This window comes from Pongo abelii, chromosome 1 (assembly GCF_028885655.2).
Source record: "Pongo abelii isolate AG06213 chromosome 1, NHGRI_mPonAbe1-v2.0_pri, whole genome shotgun sequence".
NCBI classification, from domain to species: domain Eukaryota; kingdom Metazoa; phylum Chordata; class Mammalia; order Primates; family Hominidae; genus Pongo; species Pongo abelii.
The window spans coordinates 156,351,356-156,370,892 of record NC_071985.2 but is presented as its reverse complement, the minus strand read 5'-3'; the positions used below and the strand labels follow the sequence as shown (position 1 = coordinate 156,370,892).

The window sequence follows — 19,537 nt, the reverse complement described above, 5'->3', positions numbered from 1 at the left end:
CTTTGTGGATTGGCCAGTCTCAAGTAGTTCTTTGTAGCAATGTGAGAATGGACTAATACAGTAAGGCTTATGGAACTTCGAGTGGTGATTTGGGTTGGATTCCTGACATCTCCTTGGTATATCCTTAGACACATCATGGAGTCTCTCTGTTACAGCATCATTGAGAAAACATCAGCAAAATGCTTAAAATGTTTTGGTAAAAAATATGTTGGCAGAGTCTTACTTAGGAACAGGCTGCATTCCAAAATTATTCAACTAATTTGGACAAATTGAGTGTCTACTATGTGCCAGACATAGTTGACTTAGATAGATGGGGCACCTTTGCCAACAAGTAGCCCTTTACTGGCAAGTTTCCAGTTAGTCTGCAAGTCAGCTGTGTATAAATTGGGATACATTTTCCTAAAGAGACAAATTTTGAAACAGTGGTTAGATTCTCAGGCCAATTCTCAGAAGCTAAAAGTTAATTCATAATGAAGTGGAACTCAACTTCTAATGGAATTCTCAAACCTAACTACCATTTACACAGTGATTTTTAACCCTTTGCTGCATACCACATTATAACCACCTACGAAGTCTTTAAAATTTAATAAATACCAACAAGGCACGGTGGCTCACGCCTGTAATTCCAGCACTTTGGGAGGCCGAGGCGGGTGGATCATGAGGTCAGGAGATCGAGACCATCCTGGCTAACACGGTGAAACCCCGCCTCTACTAACAATACAAAAAATTAGCTGGGCGTGGTGGCGGGCACCTGTAGTCCCAGCTACTCGGCAGGCTGAGGCAGGAGAATGGTGTGAACCTGGGAGACGGAGCTTGCAGTGAGCAGAGATGGCGCCACTGTGCTCCAGCCTGGGTGACAGAGCTAGACTCCATCTCAAAAAAAAAAAAAATTTAATAAATACCAATACCCAAACTATGCCCACAGGACAATAAAATCAGAATCTATTACCAGTAGCAATGGTGGAAAATGGAGCCTAGGAAAGAATAGAGAGGAATGGGAAGCAATGCCTCTAGAGAGATCAGGGCTGTGACTGGGGGGTAGGGGCTAGGGTTCCAGGGGGTGCAGGGTGTGGTCTGGGGTATTGTGGCATTGGTGGCTAGAATAACAAGAGAAGATGCTTCTGGAAATAGTAGTAAGACTGTGGGCTTTTACCCTATAGGAGATTTTTGTCTTTTGACAGTAAACCATTTTTCAGGAGTAAGAAGATGATGCAGGGGGCGAGAATATTCAGCTCCAGAAGCACAAGGATTGGTGCTTCAATGATAAGGAGGGAGCTGATAAGAACCTAAGTGGTCAGCATCACTCATCAGTTTCCTTTTGTCCAGTTCATGAGGAATGAAAGAAGCTACCTTCAATCCACCTTCTTATTTTGGGGTGAAGCTTTCACAAAATGCCATGCCTCATGTTTCTCCTCTGAATATGTAGTTCTTTTTATCATCTTGGCCTGATTACGGGCCCTTAAGACTCAGCAGAGCTAAGGGGAAGGGAAGGGAATTGAGGGAACCACCAAGAGAGCTCCAAAAGCAAGAGTTGGCAGGTAATTCTAATTCTGTTCATCTGCGCCTGCTCTGTAACAGCTTTCAGAGTTCAGCTCTTACTTTCAGTCACTTCCTTGCAACCCTTGCAGTCAGAATTTCAGGGTTCAGAAACATAGGCCTAAAGTGTTATCACCATGTGGTGAAAGCAAGTTTGCTGGGTGGAGGATCTCCTCGGCTGTTTTGCCAAGTTCTCCTCATTTTTATAGCTGGGCATGAAGATTTCCTTTTTTGACATGACGTTCTGTGACTGTGACAATGTAGGAAAATCTGTGGAGATACAACATTCTCACATTTCAAGTAGCTGCTCTCAAATAAGGGACATTTTCTAAGTTCTACTGTTTATTTTTCCCTGGAATTTTCTAGGATATATTGCTTTGGCTCTGTTTTCTAGTTTTCTCTTTATGACATTTTGGCTACTCCCGGTCAACAAAAATACTGCACTAGAAGAATTCCAGAGACATGTGAAAGTTATCTGTCCTGCTTGAAGGAAAGAAATTACTACTATTTTCTTCCCTCTGAGAGAGATGGCCCTTAAAAGTGTTGGAATGTATCTCTTTTCTTGACATTTTCTGATGTTCCTGATTCTGTTTTCCTGGTGAGGGCAAAATAAGTTATTGTGAAGAAAAGGAGGTGAGGCCCTGGTTCTACAGGTTTCTAGAGGTTCTGGTATAGGGAGGGTATGCACAGAAGAACTTCTTCCTCTGATTTACTGTAAGCAACAAACAAACGGATCTTTTTTCTCATAGATTGCCAGCCAAACTGTGTAGCAACACTGTGGAAAAGACCCCAACCACCTCCACAAAAGAAATTCTTCCCTTCACTAAGCGAGGAGTTTAACTCAGTTAGAAAATCTGGATGGACCTCAAAGGAAGAATTTTCTCCTTTCTAACCCAACCCATTTCAATAATAGAGAGAAAAACAGATTTTTTTAGAACTGAAATTCCTTAGCAAAATTTAATTGGAATAGCATTCTACCTTAATGGGCAATCAGCTTATTTAGTGGGTGAGACTCCATTAATTTTGACTGTTTCAAGGAGATTTCATAACCAAGTCACTTAACTTCAAGTATTCTGATGGAGCAGATAGCTCCCCATTTAGGAATTTTCTTGTGCTGGAGTAGGAGAATGAGAGCAGCACCTGCCTTGATATGCTGATGATACCCTCTTATTTGGCAAAGGTATTATTCATAAGATAGTCAATTAATGTCAGCCTATTGGAAAAATGACAGGCTTTAAAGCTTCTTCTTTAGATTAGAAACTCTAAAATTCTAAATGCCTGCAGATCCATATGTCAGTTGTTGCTTCTGACCTTTCCTAATTGAATTAGCCTCCTTCTAGTGAGCCTGATTTTTAAAAAAAAAAAAATTTAATAGATGGGGTTGCTGGGGGTATCGCTTAGATTTTCCTATTGAAAATAAACATTCCCCTCCAAGTAGTTTATTTCCGGACGTATTAAGCCAAAGTCAGAAAAGTGGCAATAGCTTCAAATAGACAGGAAGGGGCTGTAAAATTAGCCTTTCTTAACGAGAAGGTCAGAGCTGCTTTATATTTTTTTAAATTTCACTTTTATGTGTGGCTCATTGCTTAGGCTCTCTCTGGCTCTCTCTGGCTGAGGCTCATTTAACAATGATCCCAGCAGTACTGGAGCCCTAAGCAATAAGACTTGGAGACCTATCCTCCTTCCCTGGGGTGAAATCACCTCAAATCATTCTTAAATACTTGTTGAAATTTTCAGTTGCTTAAAAGTTTTTTTAAATGTAAATTTTCATTTTGAAAGCAAACAGGGACTCAGAAATGATTTTTGTCAGAATAAGTTTGGGTCTGATTCTCTCCTATAACCATTTCTAAAGGAAAAGCTTGGTTTAATTCAATCTCCAGTCAAGTCAAAAATCTAAAGAAAAGTGAGTCATTTCATTTCTCCTCTAAAAACTAAAGTGTCAGGAAAAGTTCTTTCATCTGTTTCAATATATTCCAATCTGTTACAATCTTTTTTTTTTTTTAAGTCATAGGAAAGTGTACGCAGAAGGAATGGCTGATAGGTGAACTAAAAGAGAAAGCCAAAATCTTTAATTACCTTTATCAGGTTAGCAGGGAAACAGGCACCTATGCCTTAGGTAGAGAAAGGTGATTAGCATTCAGAATACTGAAGCCCACATCAATTCAGAAAGGGCATGATTTTAAGATAAGTTGAAGGGTAAGTTAGAAAGAAGCAACTTTTTAAAGCTTAAGTATAAAACTAGGATGAGATCAAGGATGGGTTGTTAATAAGAGTCAAGGATTAGTTGGAAGTAAAGTCCCTAATTATACCCAGAGTATTTAATAGACTCAATTGTGTTAAAGAAGATCTTAGAGGTCATCCAATCCAACTTCGATCTTTGGTTGCAAGGAACAGATGCCTCCTCCAGCTGACACTAGCCAAAGACGGGAATTTATTTAAAAGTTATATAAACTAAGCACTGAAAGAAAGCCAGACCTAGAGAATGAAGGAGATTCCAGAATTTGTCTTTATTTCAGGACCTATCTCTTTATTTCTTTGAAAATTAATGCAAATATCCTCATCAGCAGCATAAAGCTATTGTTTGTACATGACTATGGCTGAAGTTCTAAAATGTGTTTTGAATCATGAAATTACAAGCACAAATCTACAAAATGGTGATAGTGTCTCTATACTAAGAATACAACTGCACATTTTCAATTTCTCTAAAATGAACTATGTTACTATGTTTTTGCAATTACAGAATTGCTGTTAGTGATGAAAGACCCTAAGCCTACCTAGACCAATCCTCTTATTCTACCATTAGAGAAACTGTAGCCTGGGAAGAAGTGATATGTTCATAATTTCCCAGAGGTTTAATAGTAGAGCCAGTAGAAGAATGGAGATCCTTTGATGGCTGCTGTATCAGATGTGATGCTTTGTGCCACACTGGGAGCAGCGGCCAAGAAAGAACTTAGTTAAGAACCTGAGTTCTCTAGTGTCAGACTCTCCTTGGGAAAGTACTTTATACCTTCCTGGGCCTTCATTTGTGTAATATGGATATTAGTACTCCCCATAGGATGGGTTTGTTGTGAGGATTAAATGAGACAACAAATACACAGTTATTAACAAAAGGTCTAGTACATATAAATGCTCTAAAAACAATAGCAATTATCAAATGAAAAATATTAGCTTTTTGCTGCATAAAAAACAACCCTGAAACTGAATGATTTGCAAAAATATTATTTCCTACTTATAAATCTGTGACCAGCTATAACTCTGCTAAGCTTAGCTGGCCGTGGCTCCAGTTTTGGGCTCATGTTGGTCCCATAAGTTTCCTCATCCCAGATCCAGGCTGAAGGAACAACCCCTACCTTGGATGTGTTGTTCTCATGATAAAGGGGAATATAAGAAATGGGAACCATGTGATGTTTCTTAAAACCTCTACTGGACACTATCACAATGTTGACTCTTCGCATATTCTGCCAATTACAGCAAGTCATTTGGCCAAGCCCAAATTCAATGAGGCAGAAAAGTTAATTGCATCCACAGGCAAGCTATGTTCAAGGATGGAATGAACAATATAATCTAGCACAGAAAGGTTGCAAGAAAATCTGTGGTCACTGACACAAGAAGCTTGAATAATCTGAAACTATAAACTGCATAGGCCATCTGTAGTAGCTCAAGTCTTCAAAATTATGGACTGTTAAGAAAAAATCAGAGATCTAGGGAAGGCAACAAAGTTATTTTGGGTACAGACAGGATAAGAGGGTATATAATACCATTCCTTCTCCCAGAAGCTTCAATAGGTAGAGGATATACTGATTTAGAGGTCGTTTATTTCAGTGTTTCCAAACCTGAAAGGTATTTCAAAGGGTTCATATTCTTAAAGCAGCAGTGGTATGCATTTGCATTTCCACTAATTTTTTAAAAACTCAATACATTTAATGTTTATGTAAAAACTGTTTCCATTATAAATGGAACACATCGAGAGCCCCCAGGTGTATATGGAGGAAGCCTGCTTGGTGGTAATTGGAGATTAGATGACTTTGCTCATGATTTGTAACTTAGTTTATAACACAGATGAGCACTACTAGGTGCATCCTTTATCATCATACATTTTTAATTGTTTTATTCTTAGTCATATGTTGTTTACATTTCATTCTCAACTCTGAATTAATGAGGAATTTAATGAAGAAGAAAAACATAATTCTGTCAATTTTCTTCTGGATACTTTTCCCCAGATCCATAAATTTCTTTCATCTGAGAAAATAATTATATGAAACATCAAGATATCTCTAATATTTCAAAACATAATGTAAAAAAGAAAAATAAATTGATGCTATTTATGCATCCTGTCTGTAACCAACAATCTACTGCAGAAATAAACACTGATGATGCTTTGAGGTCTGTACCAGGTTAGGGGATAGATCAGAATGGCTGTGTTCCTATTATTTTTACACCTCAGTACAACATCACAGGCCATTCCTTCTGCCTGAAAAGCCCTCCTTCTTCTCCCTCCTCTGCCTAATGTTCCTACTCAGCCTTAATCCACAGCTCAGCTCTTACCTCCCATTGGAGAAGAAATTATCCTCTTCAATTTCCTCAGCTATATTTGTTGCTCTTTCCCCAGTATTCCCATAGCACATGCAGGGGAATTACCTCCTGAATAGCCTTGGTTTTGAAAATAGTCACTGAGTCTGTCTTTCTGACTTAACCCTGAATTGAGATTGGGGCAATTTGGTTTTCCAGTGCCCAGCAACATGCCTCACACCTAGAAAGTACTCAACACATCTTCTTGAGTGGATGAGAGTAAACAGAATTGCAGCTTGATAGATAAGATTGAAAACTGGAAAGGACACTGAAGAGAGCATTTCAGGAAGAAGAAAAGCACACAGAAGTAAGGAGTAAGAAGACAGAGGCTGAGATGCACAAGTTCTGTTTAAGGAGCAATAAATGAGCCCATGTGACTAGACCAAAGAGTTTAAGAAAAGAAGTCCTGGAAAAAGCAGTGGGGAGTTTGGGTGTGTTGGGGAGGGTCTCAAGGGACACACATTGTCTTGGTCTGCCCTGGCCATCATATGTCAAAATATCACATAGCTTAAACAGCAGAAGTTTATTTTCGCACAGTTTTGGGAGCTTGAAGTCTAAGATCAGGGTACCTGCTTTACAGGTTTCTGGTGAAGGCTCTCTTCCTGGTTTGTAGATGGCTGCCCTCTGGCTGTGTTTTCACATGGTGGGAAGAGGGAGCACTCTGGTGTCTCTTGCTTTTCTTATAAGGAAACTAATCTCATCCTCGTAATCTCATCATATGACAACTCACCCTGCTAATCTCATGTAAAGCTAATTATCTCCCAATGGCCCCATCACCAAATACAAAATACCACCAGACTGGGGACTAGGGCCTCAACATATGAATTTGGGGGGGACAAAATTCAGCCCATAGCATCCACCCATATTGAGTGGTTAAGGAACCGACCATTGATAAATGAAGTGGACCCAAAAGATTGCCATCATCCTTTCCTGCCATTATTGGGGTTCCATTGTTCAGTTAAGAAAGTGAATGAAATCTAGAAAATCAGCATTTCCAATTAAAAAGACATTAAAGCCTAAGGACAAGAAGAAAATAACCTTTTAATTTCTGAGATGAATGAACAAAGAAATTTTTGTGAGTGGTATCTTCTATTTCTACAGCAGCCATAAATCATACCACTGGGAGCTGTACCATTTTACTTTTAAATGTACATTTTTGAAAAAAATATAGTCATTTCTTATTATTCTCCTTTTGTACAATTTCATTGTATTCATAACCAGTCAGAGGGTCCTGCTGATTCTCCGGCAGAAAAACTATTTGTTATATTCACAGTCCAAGTGCCTACTGATTAGCACAGGTATTTTGCATTAGCTGATTGGGATAGAAGTACAATCTTTCTCTAAGCTTTACTGCTTTCTCCATTTTCCATTTTTTGTTATTTTTCAGGCCTGGATTCCTTTCACTTGGTTCATTCTCTTAAGAATTACCAGCCACAGAATGATGTTTTTATTTATTTGAAAACTTTATGTCCATTTGCAAATGATTCAAGACAAGACTGAGAATTCCACTGCCTGATTTGCAGAAAGTTGTTGCTGCCTTAAAATGTGCTGGGCATGTCCTGTTGATAGATAGTACAAATATACAGTGTTAATACAATGGGCAAACTCCAGAGCATTTCCATAGCTCCCGACTATTGAATGATATACAAAAATATATGACTTGGGGACAGCTGAAATTGTTTCCACACTTTGAGCTCTGCTTCCATTAGACTGGTTCACAATATTAGATTGAATCCCAAGGTGCTACTGATAATCATCAGCTGTTTTTCTTGCCAAGACTCTTTGTTCAAATGTATTCTTTCATTATCCATGTGCTTTTGAAAAAAATGAAGGAAAGAATGCTTTTAATTGAATAATCTGTATTCTGTCAGGTATTTCTTCTCCCTAGGAAGGTATCTGAAAACTTACTTTGCTGTTTTTATTTATCCTGCCAGTGTAGTATATTGATGAGAGAACTGAAGTCCAATAGTGTTAAAACAAGACATGAAATATTGATTAATTCTTCTTTTAAATTCTCTTTTTACCCCTTAGTATAGCAGATTTCAGAAGCTGCTGCCAATACCTTGCTCTCCAATAAACCTCCATTATTGGGAGGGGGGTCTTGATAGCCTTCAGGCTTTGATAAATGATTATTATGCTTTTAAAATGTTAGCTTTGAGTGCCTGAGGCTTGACTTTCATCAGTTCAAGAAAGAAACAGTAGAACTGAAGCTGCAAAGTTTGAGCCAAAGGCCCCCAAAGGAACCATTTCGTGAAGGGAGTTAACCATAGATACTGAGGCTTCTGAACTCCTTGTCCTTGTCACACCCGATACTTTTTCTGCATTCCTAATTGTACATTCCCCCATTGCAGGCTAAGACTTGCCCTTTGGGTCTAGGCCAACTGAGTTTGCTGATTTCTAAGGTTAAAAAGTTAAATAATGGATTTAGATGTACTTGTAAAGAAGGGAGAAGGAAGTACGATGCTTGGTTGGATGAAGAAAATCAGGGGACAGTGAATGAGCAGAGTAGGAACTGGAGATTATAGGAATCTGGCTGTTTAGGGTCAAGGACACCCTCAGAGCAATCACCCTAAGGCAAGAATAGGCCCTGGGGAGTCAAGAAATCCAGTGCCCTCTTAGGACCCAGATGAGCTTGGAACAGAGGGGAATCTGATAAAGTGTACAAGAGAACTGCACAGGACAGCCACAGCACAACAAAGAGTTATCTTGTCCAAAATGTTAATAGTGCTGAGATTGATAAACTCTAATCTAGAGAAAGTGCTACAATTTTTTGTCATCAAAGTATGAGTTTCTTGAGTTCAGAACCCAACTCATTGAGCTATTGGTATTCAATAATTAGCAGAGCATCCTGTGAATAGATAATAAACCCAACATAATCCAGTTCTCTTTTGAAAAGTAGCCATTTCCATTTCCTCAGTTTCTCCCCTGAAATTATCTGAAAGGGAAATGTCACTCAGTTAGAAGGCTCCAGCTTGCCGGATAGTGGGAAGAAAGTGCTTCACAATATCTTTCCAGAATGAGAAGAGGACAGAGTGTGCTCAGAAACAGAGGTACAGGCAAATGAAGGCTGCTGACAGCCAAAAACACTGAGACTGGTAAACATCATGATAGCTGGACAGACAAAGAATCCCTGTATCCATGTGATGGATCCTTTTTACATGAAGGATCTCTGTATCCTTTCGACATGAAGGAATGGGGGTAAACATCAAGGGTAAAGTAGCTTATATTTTATTGACATAAACTAGATGAAAGATCATATCTTAAATGATATGTCTTCAAGCATGTGCTACATCAAGGTCTTGACAGCATCATTTTTCCAAGAGATGTTCCAGTAAATTTAAGTAGTTTCCAAGTTGTAAGTATCTTGATTACCAAGGAGCAGCGGGATGCAGAGGCTGACCAGTAAAATCAAAGGATTGATGGCTTCCTCTTCACACGCCTGCCTTTATTTTCCCCTGCATGGCTCATTATTCTGCTGCATTAATTTAAGCTTTCCTATTGCACAGAATTAGGGGCTTAAATTCTCTTATCATCCCTGTGGGAATCTTGATTGTTTATTTGTGGATGAGAATAATTGTTTTTATTCATCCCCAAATGTGGAAGGTAAAAAAACATGCTGTGGTTGATGGCCAGCTGATACATAGTTAGTGCTGCGTGCATGAGTGACAAATTATGAGACAGTATTTTGCCCCAGAGGATACCCTTTAAGAATTTTTAAGGCATTTGATAGTTATCACTTTAAGGCATTTGATAGTTATCACTAAGTCTCTCCAAGCTGGAAATCATAAACAATTTCACATACATCAGGTAAAGTCTTTTTGTTGTAGTTTTCATTGAAACTTAAAGGTCTAGTTGTGTATAATTTATAATTTCTCATTTCCAGTATGCTCACACAGCAACCCAGTAGAGTTTGGAAATGGTACAGCTACCAGACATTCCGGAGCCAGTGCCATCAGGCCAGTGAGTTCCTCTAGGGACCGAGATTATTAGACATTTATTTGGAAGAATTCCTGGATTCATCCAGAAGTTGTCGTTATTCCACTGCAAGCATCATTGTATGGACATTAGCTCCAAATAGTTAGAGAAAAGAACTACTTTGCTAGTGCTAGCTTGTAGCGCTACTGTGGGTAGGAAACCCCATGCCGTTTAACATCCCAAATATATCAGAGGCATCAGGGAAAGGAACTGCAACTGTCTAATTAAGTGCTGTTTGTAGGACAGGGCACTTGGGCAGTATGAGCCTCCCCCATCTGAATCAAATGCAACACATCTTGTTAAAAGAGCTATTGAGCTAATTAGCATGGCATGTCTACACAGAAATAAAACAAATCAGGTTAGGTCCTAAAGGAATCAAGTATCAGAAATGTGGTAAAGTTTCCTTTTTAGGTGGTAAGATGGAAAGATCTTTGACCAGATGCCAAACCCTGAAATTCTTGATCTTCTTTTCCTGTGGTAAAGAGAACATAGATATATAGAGAAGCCACTATGACCATTGTATCTTCTTTATTGTTTGAGGGCTGTGTTCTGGAAGCTTACTGTTGAACCTTCAGAAATGACTGTGTGGGCTGGACCAGAATGAGTCAGGAGAGCTTGCTTGTTTCACAGAATAAGTGTCCATATGTCACAAAGAGGATCTTCCTCTTTTTCCTGGAGATATCATATTATCTTTGTCTTTGATAATTAGCACGTCTGTGAAGGGACCACATCAAAGGGAGGATGATTTTTCCTAATTATGATGATTTTTTTCTCACTCAAATTCACCTTTACGCTTAGCACTATTGTTCAGTTATGGCCTTGGCCTTCGTCAGCCATTGCAACACCTTCCATGAGTGGCAGTGTAAAGGAGGGAATCATGGAGTTCTCCCCACAAAAGTTTTGTGACCATTGTCACTACCATTGCAAGGTAAAAACTTTATACCCAGCTTATATTTTTATATATACCCCATACATTTAGTGTCATGCCCATCACACAAAGGAGCGTGAAATGTGATCTGACCTATTCACCTGTTTGTTCATTGCAACATCCAATATGCATAGAGCATGGTACCGTATAATGGTTAAAATTTAATTACAGACTGTTGAGGGTGATGATCACAGAATCATAGTTCAACTGTCTCATTTTAGACACAAGGAAAATAAGACCCAGAGAGGCTAAATAAGTGGCCAAAGCCTCATGTTCGAGTAGCAGCAGAGCTGCAATATGAAACCAGATATCCTCACTCCATTTCTAACTGCACTCTGTGTTGACTCTGAAACACAGGGCTGTGCTTTGTTGCACTGTATTGTGATCAATTGTTTTAACATGTGTTCCTCCCTCACTAGACCATGTACTCTTAAGAAAATATTCATCACCAGCTTCCTAGCACAGTCAGTGGCACATAATGGGATCCCAATAAATGTTGGTTGAAAAAGTGAATAAATGAGTAAATACATGAGACCTGTTTTTTTCCTCATCATGTAGAAACAAACAAATGCCATAACTTTTAGCGATCTCTACGAGTACTTGGTCAGCCTGATAATGAAGAATAGACAAGATAGGGAGTGAAAGGCAGAAAAAATAGTATGAGAAGGAAGAGAAAAAAAAGAATACACAATTCCATAGGAATAATAACCAGACAAATTCAGTACATAGACAAAATGTTTAGATTCAATTTGGGAGCATTTTGTCAAGACTCTTGCCTCTTCTGATCTCTTCTCATTTTCAAATAAGGGCTTTTTAAGCAGATGGTGCTTTAAGCAGTTCCCATCATTGCTGCTCCTCCTCAAACCCCACAATGCAGGATTGACTGCAGGTTAAGTTGTCTAAAAGGCAAAGTTGTTCGTTACTGTATCTCGCTTCCCAGAGATACGTCTTCCCATTCATTTTGCATCTATTGCTGCCCCATGTTCCTGCTACTGTCACAGAGGAAAGTGCATGTAACTCGCTGTGATCTGGTTTCTGGGATATTTTCCATACACCAGAAGATGTGAAGGAATGGCTACTTAGGTAGTAACATTTCAGACTCAGTGACAAGTATGCAGAGAGGATGTATATGGGCTGAGTTTGTGTCTCCTTGTAAATCACCCAAAGTCAATGCAAGTAAAAGCTAAAAAATCCAATCATCAACCCCCACTGTGAGTTTGTGTTTTTCCTGAAATGCTGGCATATTGTAAGTAATTTGACACTAAGTAGTGCCTGTTAAAAAGAAGCAGCAGCAGCAGCAAAGGATTCAAGGCTCCTAATTATAGCACACTGATGGCTTGGTACTAGGATGTGCATCAACAATATTGAGCATCAGTAGGGAGAAAGTACTGGCTGGAGGGCTGTATGCAGAGAGCGGTTATCAGTATCTAAATGTCAGTTTGAACTGGCTGTGCTCCTGTAGGCCAAGAAGTCTATATGGAAGGTAGACCATTTAATCTTTTTCAGAGGTGTTGCTACACAGCTGTCAAACAAATTGGGGTGGTCCAAATGCCCCTGTGGAGAGTTTTAAGGAGATGGGCAGTCATCCGTTTTGAATGGATTGAGTCACACTGGCTAAAGACAAATATGGAGATCCAGCTTTTCATTGAACATTCCTTTGAACCGTTTGGAACTTGGCAGATGCCCAATCAACACTGCATCTAAGTACATCACCACCCTCCCCCTCAGTTCCTGCATTTCCCAGCTCTTCTTTGAACATACCAACCATATTTCCATATTTGTGATTTTGTCCTTTCCCTTCTCTCTTCCTGAAATACATTTCCTCATGGGATCCAAATGGCTTCTTCCTCCTTGACCCTCCCCTCTGTCTTTTTCAGATCTTTCTTCCCAGGATCGAAGAAGGCTTTCCTGGCCAACTTTTATAACATAGCTACCTCCAAATCCAATCCACTGGCCTTCACAAAGACAGAAGCTTTGGTTGTTTTGATCATTGTTGTATCCCCAGCCACCAGAACAGTGATTACCATGTAGCTTGTTCAATGGAAATACAATGAAGAAGTTGGTAACATAGGTCTTAAAAAGGAAAAGTCTTGTCTTATAATGCCTGGAAAGCAGTTAAGAAATCTTTTCAGATGCTTTCATTTCAAGTTATTCACATACACTGCATGTAAGTTACACTTAGAAACCCAAGCAGCCTTCGAGTAAGTAGTAATATGTCCAGGTAAGCAAGATAGTACTATTATCATTCATTTCCCATCCAGGCTCCAAGCAACTTTAAGAGAACCGAGAACCTTTCCTCTGATAGACAGCACTAATTTGTGTCTTATGGAAAATTAAATAAATTATTTTTCACCTGAAGGGAGAGGATTATTTGACTTCAGATATTTGCCATATGGCTTCTCCTCCACACAACATAGCTTTGAGGCTTAAGGTAGTAAGAGCAAGAGTATTCCCATAAATTATTCAGAGATAATTCAAAATAAGCGTGCATCTTTGACATATTGTCAAGTTTCTCAATGCTTTTTCCTGATAACAAGTGCTATGTTTTTGATGAAATGTTGCTCATTTCTCACACACCTTATTGTTCTGTGTGTGTGTTCTGTGTTTTTTTCTGTTTGTTATTGTTTGTTTTCATTTCCCTCAGAGTCCAGTCTGGCTCATATCTCAGCACAGGGTGGTTTACCTTCATTCTGGCCATGGACGCCTGTTATGGCATTCACGTCTACGGGATGATAAATGACACCTACTGCAAGTAAGATCACAAGAAATTATTTTTATGCAGCTCCAATTCTGAGATCTTGTCAAAATATCACAATTCATTTTAATACCATAAATCTGAGAAACAGATAAAGCAACAATTATTTCCCAGTGTTCTTTGCTGACATGACATTTTATTGTCAGTGCATCAAGTTGTGACTTCTAGGGGTGATAAAAAGAAAAATATTTACCAGTCTAATGTCAAATGTAAGAAGGAACACTTTTCCCTTAATCAGTGGCATAGCAGGGACTTTTGGCTTGACAATACAGAAGAAGTTTAGTGGTTGTGTAATTTGCAAAAGCAAGTTTGTCATTTCTGCTGCTCTGATGGCTTGATGGATAGCTATCTACTCAATGGTTAGTTAGATTTGATCGTGAAGGACAAAATGTCCTGAAGCCTCAGAGAAACTGACAGCTTAACAAGAATTCCTGGAAATTATACTTCACTAATAAGTGAGTAATCTGCCAGATCCTTATTTAAAATGAGTGTGTTTACGCACAGTATATCCTCACTGGTGGGATAGTTTCTAATTAGATAATAAAACAAACCCTCCATGCTTCATCAGGATAATGGAATCTATTTCCCTACTAACAATTGGCACAATATAATTCACAGACTCTTTTAATCATAATGTCAAAATGGTAACTCTCAGCCACAGTCTTCATGAACAAATATTTCTTCCCAAACTATAAGCATAATGGAGCTCAGATGAGCCAATATCTTACTGTGAAAAATCACAGTTTCTTCAAGTTCTGCAAGAGGCTATCTAAAGTTTCTTCAATTATACACCATTTCCTTTTTCAAAAGATAGCCATATGTTTGAATGTAATTGGCATGATATATAAGTTTTATTTGATCTATTAAACCACTAAAAACTTGATACGTCTTCCTAAAAGCTTTCGTACATATAATAGCTTTTAACTGAGTTCATGGACAAGAATCATGTATGGGTTTGTGAGTAAATGCATTTACTGGGCACATAATGGATTCTTGTAAATGAGTGCTTCATTCTTCATCTCAATCTTTCTCTCCTTTTGTTTTTTTTTTTTCTTTTCTAGGACAGAAGGGTATAGAAAAGTCCCCTACCATTACTATGAACAAGGAAGAGATGAGTGTGATGAATATTTTCTTCATGAACATGCCCCATATGGGGGTCATAGGTTTATCACTGAAAAGAAAGTGTTTGCTAAATGGGCCAAGAAGCACAGGATAATATTTACACATCCAAACTGGACATTGTCTTGATAATGGTTTTTCTGATCTTGCCGCATCACTTAATGTGATCCCCATACTGCAACTGTGATGCTGATGATGCTAACGGAGATGATGGTAATGATAAAGACAACAGCAATGATTATCAAGTTCCTGTAAGTGTACACATCTCAGATGTGGATGGTGACTCTGCTAGTAATTTAAACTTGGCATTTCATGGAGGATGGTTGTGCTCATGATGTTCTTTCTGGAGGTTCAACACTACATATTGTACTTTATAATTTAACTGGAATTGAGATGAAGGCCAGTAGCATGACAACTGTGACCTAAGAAATGGGAAGATTATCTTTCAAGATAGCTGCCTAGAATTGTTCAACAGTGAGTGACTTCCAAAAGCCAAAAGAGTTTGGCCTCATGAGGCAAGGTGATTGATTCAATGGCTTATTGAATCTCAGCAGTTCCACCATCTTGAAGAATGACTGATTGTCAAACACTGACCCAAGAACTGCTATCAGGGTGCAAGTATCTTACTAGTTAGCCTAAGCACAGGAAAATATCTCTTCCTAATATACCATCTTTCTACAGTATTTCCTACAGCTAAAGCCTCAGGCCATTGCCTGATTAATGGTGAAGATTTCATGGACATCCTACACTTCAGGATTACTTGACTATCTCAAACAAATAAATCAAAATGGGCCAAGTAGCAAATCTTGATGAATTTCCACTCTTACCATCCATTGTTACTACCAACAGTATAACTGAACATGTGATTAGAATGATCTATATTAATGTTTAGTTATTTTTAGTTGAGTTCTAAATATTTCAGAAGGCTACTTAACATGTAAGATACCAACTTCAACACTGTAATAACATATACTGTGAAAACATTCCTAAAAAATAACCAAAGGGTTTGCTAACTCTGCTTCAACATCCAACAACACAAAACCGTATCATTTTTAAAATCACGAAATAGAGACAGCAAAGCATATTTTTACATCAATTTGTATCCTATCATACTTCATAATATATATTTGTATATTCAAATTTCTATTTTATAAGCCCAAGGTGTGTTTCTCCAAACATTACATTCTCATTGCCAAGTGCCAACTGTTACACATGGAGAGGAAATGATTCCTTATATTAAACCTGACCAGAGCTTTTTGCCTTCTAGGGATTTATTTTTCCTATAGTGTGTCAGTTGTTATGCCACAATAACAACAATAATAATGACCTTAGTGTCCAAAGTGCTTTGTCATTTAGAGTCCTTTAACATCTGTTATACCATGTGATGCCCTTGAACACCCCATTGGGCTATTGTCTGTGTATTCTGCTCTCTTTAGCAGATGATCTGTAATTTGGTCATTGTTGTGTTATATTCCAGATTGCTCTACTTACTAATATTTGTCTAGAATAGAATTTATGTAAACTAGTAACCAGTTGATCTCTGTGCCGAATACATTGTATCAGGATTACACAAAAAGTATCACAAAGGAAGATCTTGGCCATATGCTAGGACCCCTGTGAAAATAAGTAGTTTTGAGAAGTTTTTCTATGTACATATATATATATATATACACGTGTGGTTCTATTTAGGTGGGGAAAAGATGAAAAAGCAGGGACAACAAGAGGAAATGAAGGCAGAGAAATATAGTTTCCTGTCCTAGGGTTGAGACAATTCTATTTTTCATATACTTATTGCTCATTAAATAGTAAAGGGTTGATTTGCTGAAAGAGTAGCTGAGAATTCAGAAACATCCTTGCAGAATGATTCAAAAGACAAAAGCCAGGCTCAACTTATAGAATGTTTTGGAGACTGGAAGTAATGATACATTTCACTTCAGAAGCACTTGTAGGTCTTTACTAGTGCTAAGTATTATGGTGAGCTATCATTAAAATGTGCCATCTTGGATAAAGGCCTTTTGCCTATTCTATTCTGCCATTTTGATACCTCAATATTCACGCCCATAAAAATTACTAAGCCCCAGTTCTATCATTGGAAGTTGTTATTCTTTTGTTGTTCTGTTATGCAATTTTTAATTCTATGAATGTTAAGTTTTTTTGAGCTAATGATAGATAGAAATGCCCAAAGAAAAATAAACAGAGACAAATGTTAAAATTGCCGTGTAGACTGTTTTTCCCCCTGTTGTTTCACTTTAAAATAAAAAGAAATCCTTGATTAATCAGAATGCCTTGGGACATGAACCTAATTTATTTAGTTTTCTAATAAATAAAGGGCCAACTCTTATTTGTTTTAGCCCCTACTGATGAGAAACATTTGAAAACTTGCTTGCTCTCTTGCCCCGTTGTAGCTTTCTCTGATGAAGACTTTTGCAGTATATTGTATCCCTCACTCTATGGCAGAAGGTGTGTGTGGAATCTGTAGGCTCCAGTGTTTTCTTCTTAGGAGGGGTGGGAAAGGGCTTTCTTTCCTCTCCTCTCCTCTCCTCTCGTCTCCTCTTTCTTTCCTTTCTTTTTGCAACTAAACTGCTACTCTACACTTTTTATTATTGTTTTCTTTGTCTTTTTCTTTCTACAAACGGAAAAAAAAACAAGTTTTTCTCAATTTGGAGACTCAACTGAATAATTTCCAGTATAATCAGCATTTTGATAGAATCTCACAACTTATTTTTCTCTGCTTTTATTTCCTGTTTTTCTTTGTTCCATCTTTCTAATTCTAGTGAAAAATGCAAAGTCTAATTTCTCCCATGTTGAGAATACATTTTTCATCTATGATTTGCTGATAGAGAAGAGCTTGGTAAGGGAGCAATTCAAGGAGACTATTTTGCCATGCACAGTTCTGATCAATTCCCACAGATTCTGGTCAAATGAAAGATATTCTATCCAACATTTAAACATTGAAAAATTTAACTGAACTTACTTATCACTGATGTGTATTTATCCCATAAATTAATTAATATCTGTGAAAAATAAAAATATTTCAATACTATCCATGGTTCTAGGAAAATGAACTATAAAAAAGGGTCACACTTTTTCTGAAACTGGCTTGAAGGCATTCAAGATAAAAATAATAGACTAAATATTATTTTCTGTTCGGCATAATTCTATGAAAAAGCAAGGTAATTTAAAAAGAGTTTTAAAGTGAGTGTTTGAATCTTTTCCAATTTAACCAAGTGAGAAGTAGTAATGATTTACATTATTATGATGATAATGTGAATAAGAAACCTTTTAGAGTATATGATTTTACATTGCTATCAAACCTATCATCAAAGAAAAGGCAATTGGAATTTGGAGGAATGTTTGTATATATGCACATAGAGTCTATTTGTGTGTGTGTGAACGCACATATATATACATCTATATACTTATAACTATATATAAAGGCATATATATAATCCTATATTCTTCACTGGTGTATGTGAATCACAGAAAACCCTATTTTAGACTTCATCTGAAATTTGTTGGGTTACATTTTGAATCCTGATGAAAAAAGCAAAAATCCAAATTAAATGGACTGATTGCTAAGAGTACATAAAATCATATTCAAAAGCTGGCCAGAAGAATAAAGCTAGAGAAGCTGCTAAATCTAGAAAACACAATCAGATGCCACAGTTGTCACAAATCAGACTTGTAAGTATAGCAATCTGTATTGTAGGTTCTGCCGATTGCAGGCTTAGCTAAAGTCACATTGAAAAACATTGCATCAAGCTTCATTCACACTGAAGTAAATGAACATTGGCCCTCCTATTCAAATAAGCCAGTCTTTAGCATAAGCAAAATCCAGATTTGCATGATTTTTATTATATCGCTACAGAACTGTGACCACTGTGGAAAAGGAAAATTATATAAGGAGATTGCTCTTGGAGGATTTGGTATGAATCAGCTGAGGTAGGAACAAGAGTCTGAATTGGAGACCTGCTGACCTTCCAAGAAGTAGAAGGCCATCAGAAGAAAATCACTGTTACTTAGAGAAGAGACAACACTAAAGTACTTCACCTGGTACTGTTAATTGGATGTTAATTATGAGCTCAGTTTAATTTCAATAAGCAAGAAAATATAATCAGATGACTGATTTAAAAAAAAATGTGCCCATCTAGCCTTTAATGTGACATGTCAAATGCTAATAATAAATTATGTTATTCGGTGTCAGTTGTTTGCATGTCTTAGCACAACAAAGGATTTACAGTCTGAGGGCCAAGAGAGAAAAAATGCTTTTTTCTTAAAACAGCATATTTAAAAGACAAGACCTGATCATTTCAATAGTGTACATAGATTAGTGACTGAAAGAGCCAGTGCTAGCCTTTGTAAGTAGTTTAGGCTTTTAGAGCTGAAAGAGATTTTAAAGACCAGTCAGTTCAACTCCTACACCTTGGAGCTGAGGAAACAGACAGAGGTGAAGTGACTTGCCTGTAGTTATGAACTGGACTAATGGCAGTACTGAGACTCAAATTCTTGTCTCATGTTTTCTTCTCTAGTACTTTTTCCACTACACTTTTTAGACAGAAGAGTAGCTGGAAAAAGAATGCCTAACTGATTTACTAAAGTGTCTATTCATGGAATCCAAGGGCTCCGAATTGTGCTAATTCTGCTCAGGATGAGAC

The 19,537-nt window shown here is 37.8% G+C and overlaps 1 protein-coding gene across 1 annotated transcript in view; it reads left to right on the top strand.

Annotated features, from left to right (window-relative positions):
• The window catches only part of ST6GALNAC3 (ST6 N-acetylgalactosaminide alpha-2,6-sialyltransferase 3), a 554,316-nt gene extending 537,152 nt beyond the window's left edge, over positions 1 to 17,164 (top strand). The window contains 2 exon segments of the mRNA NM_001133820.1: positions 13,653 to 13,760; positions 14,825 to 17,164. Coding sequence (NP_001127292.1) covers positions 13,653 to 13,760; positions 14,825 to 15,011 — 295 coding nt within the window. The 3' untranslated portion in view covers positions 15,012 to 17,164.
• Positions 17,165 to 19,537: the final 2,373 nt, after the last annotated feature.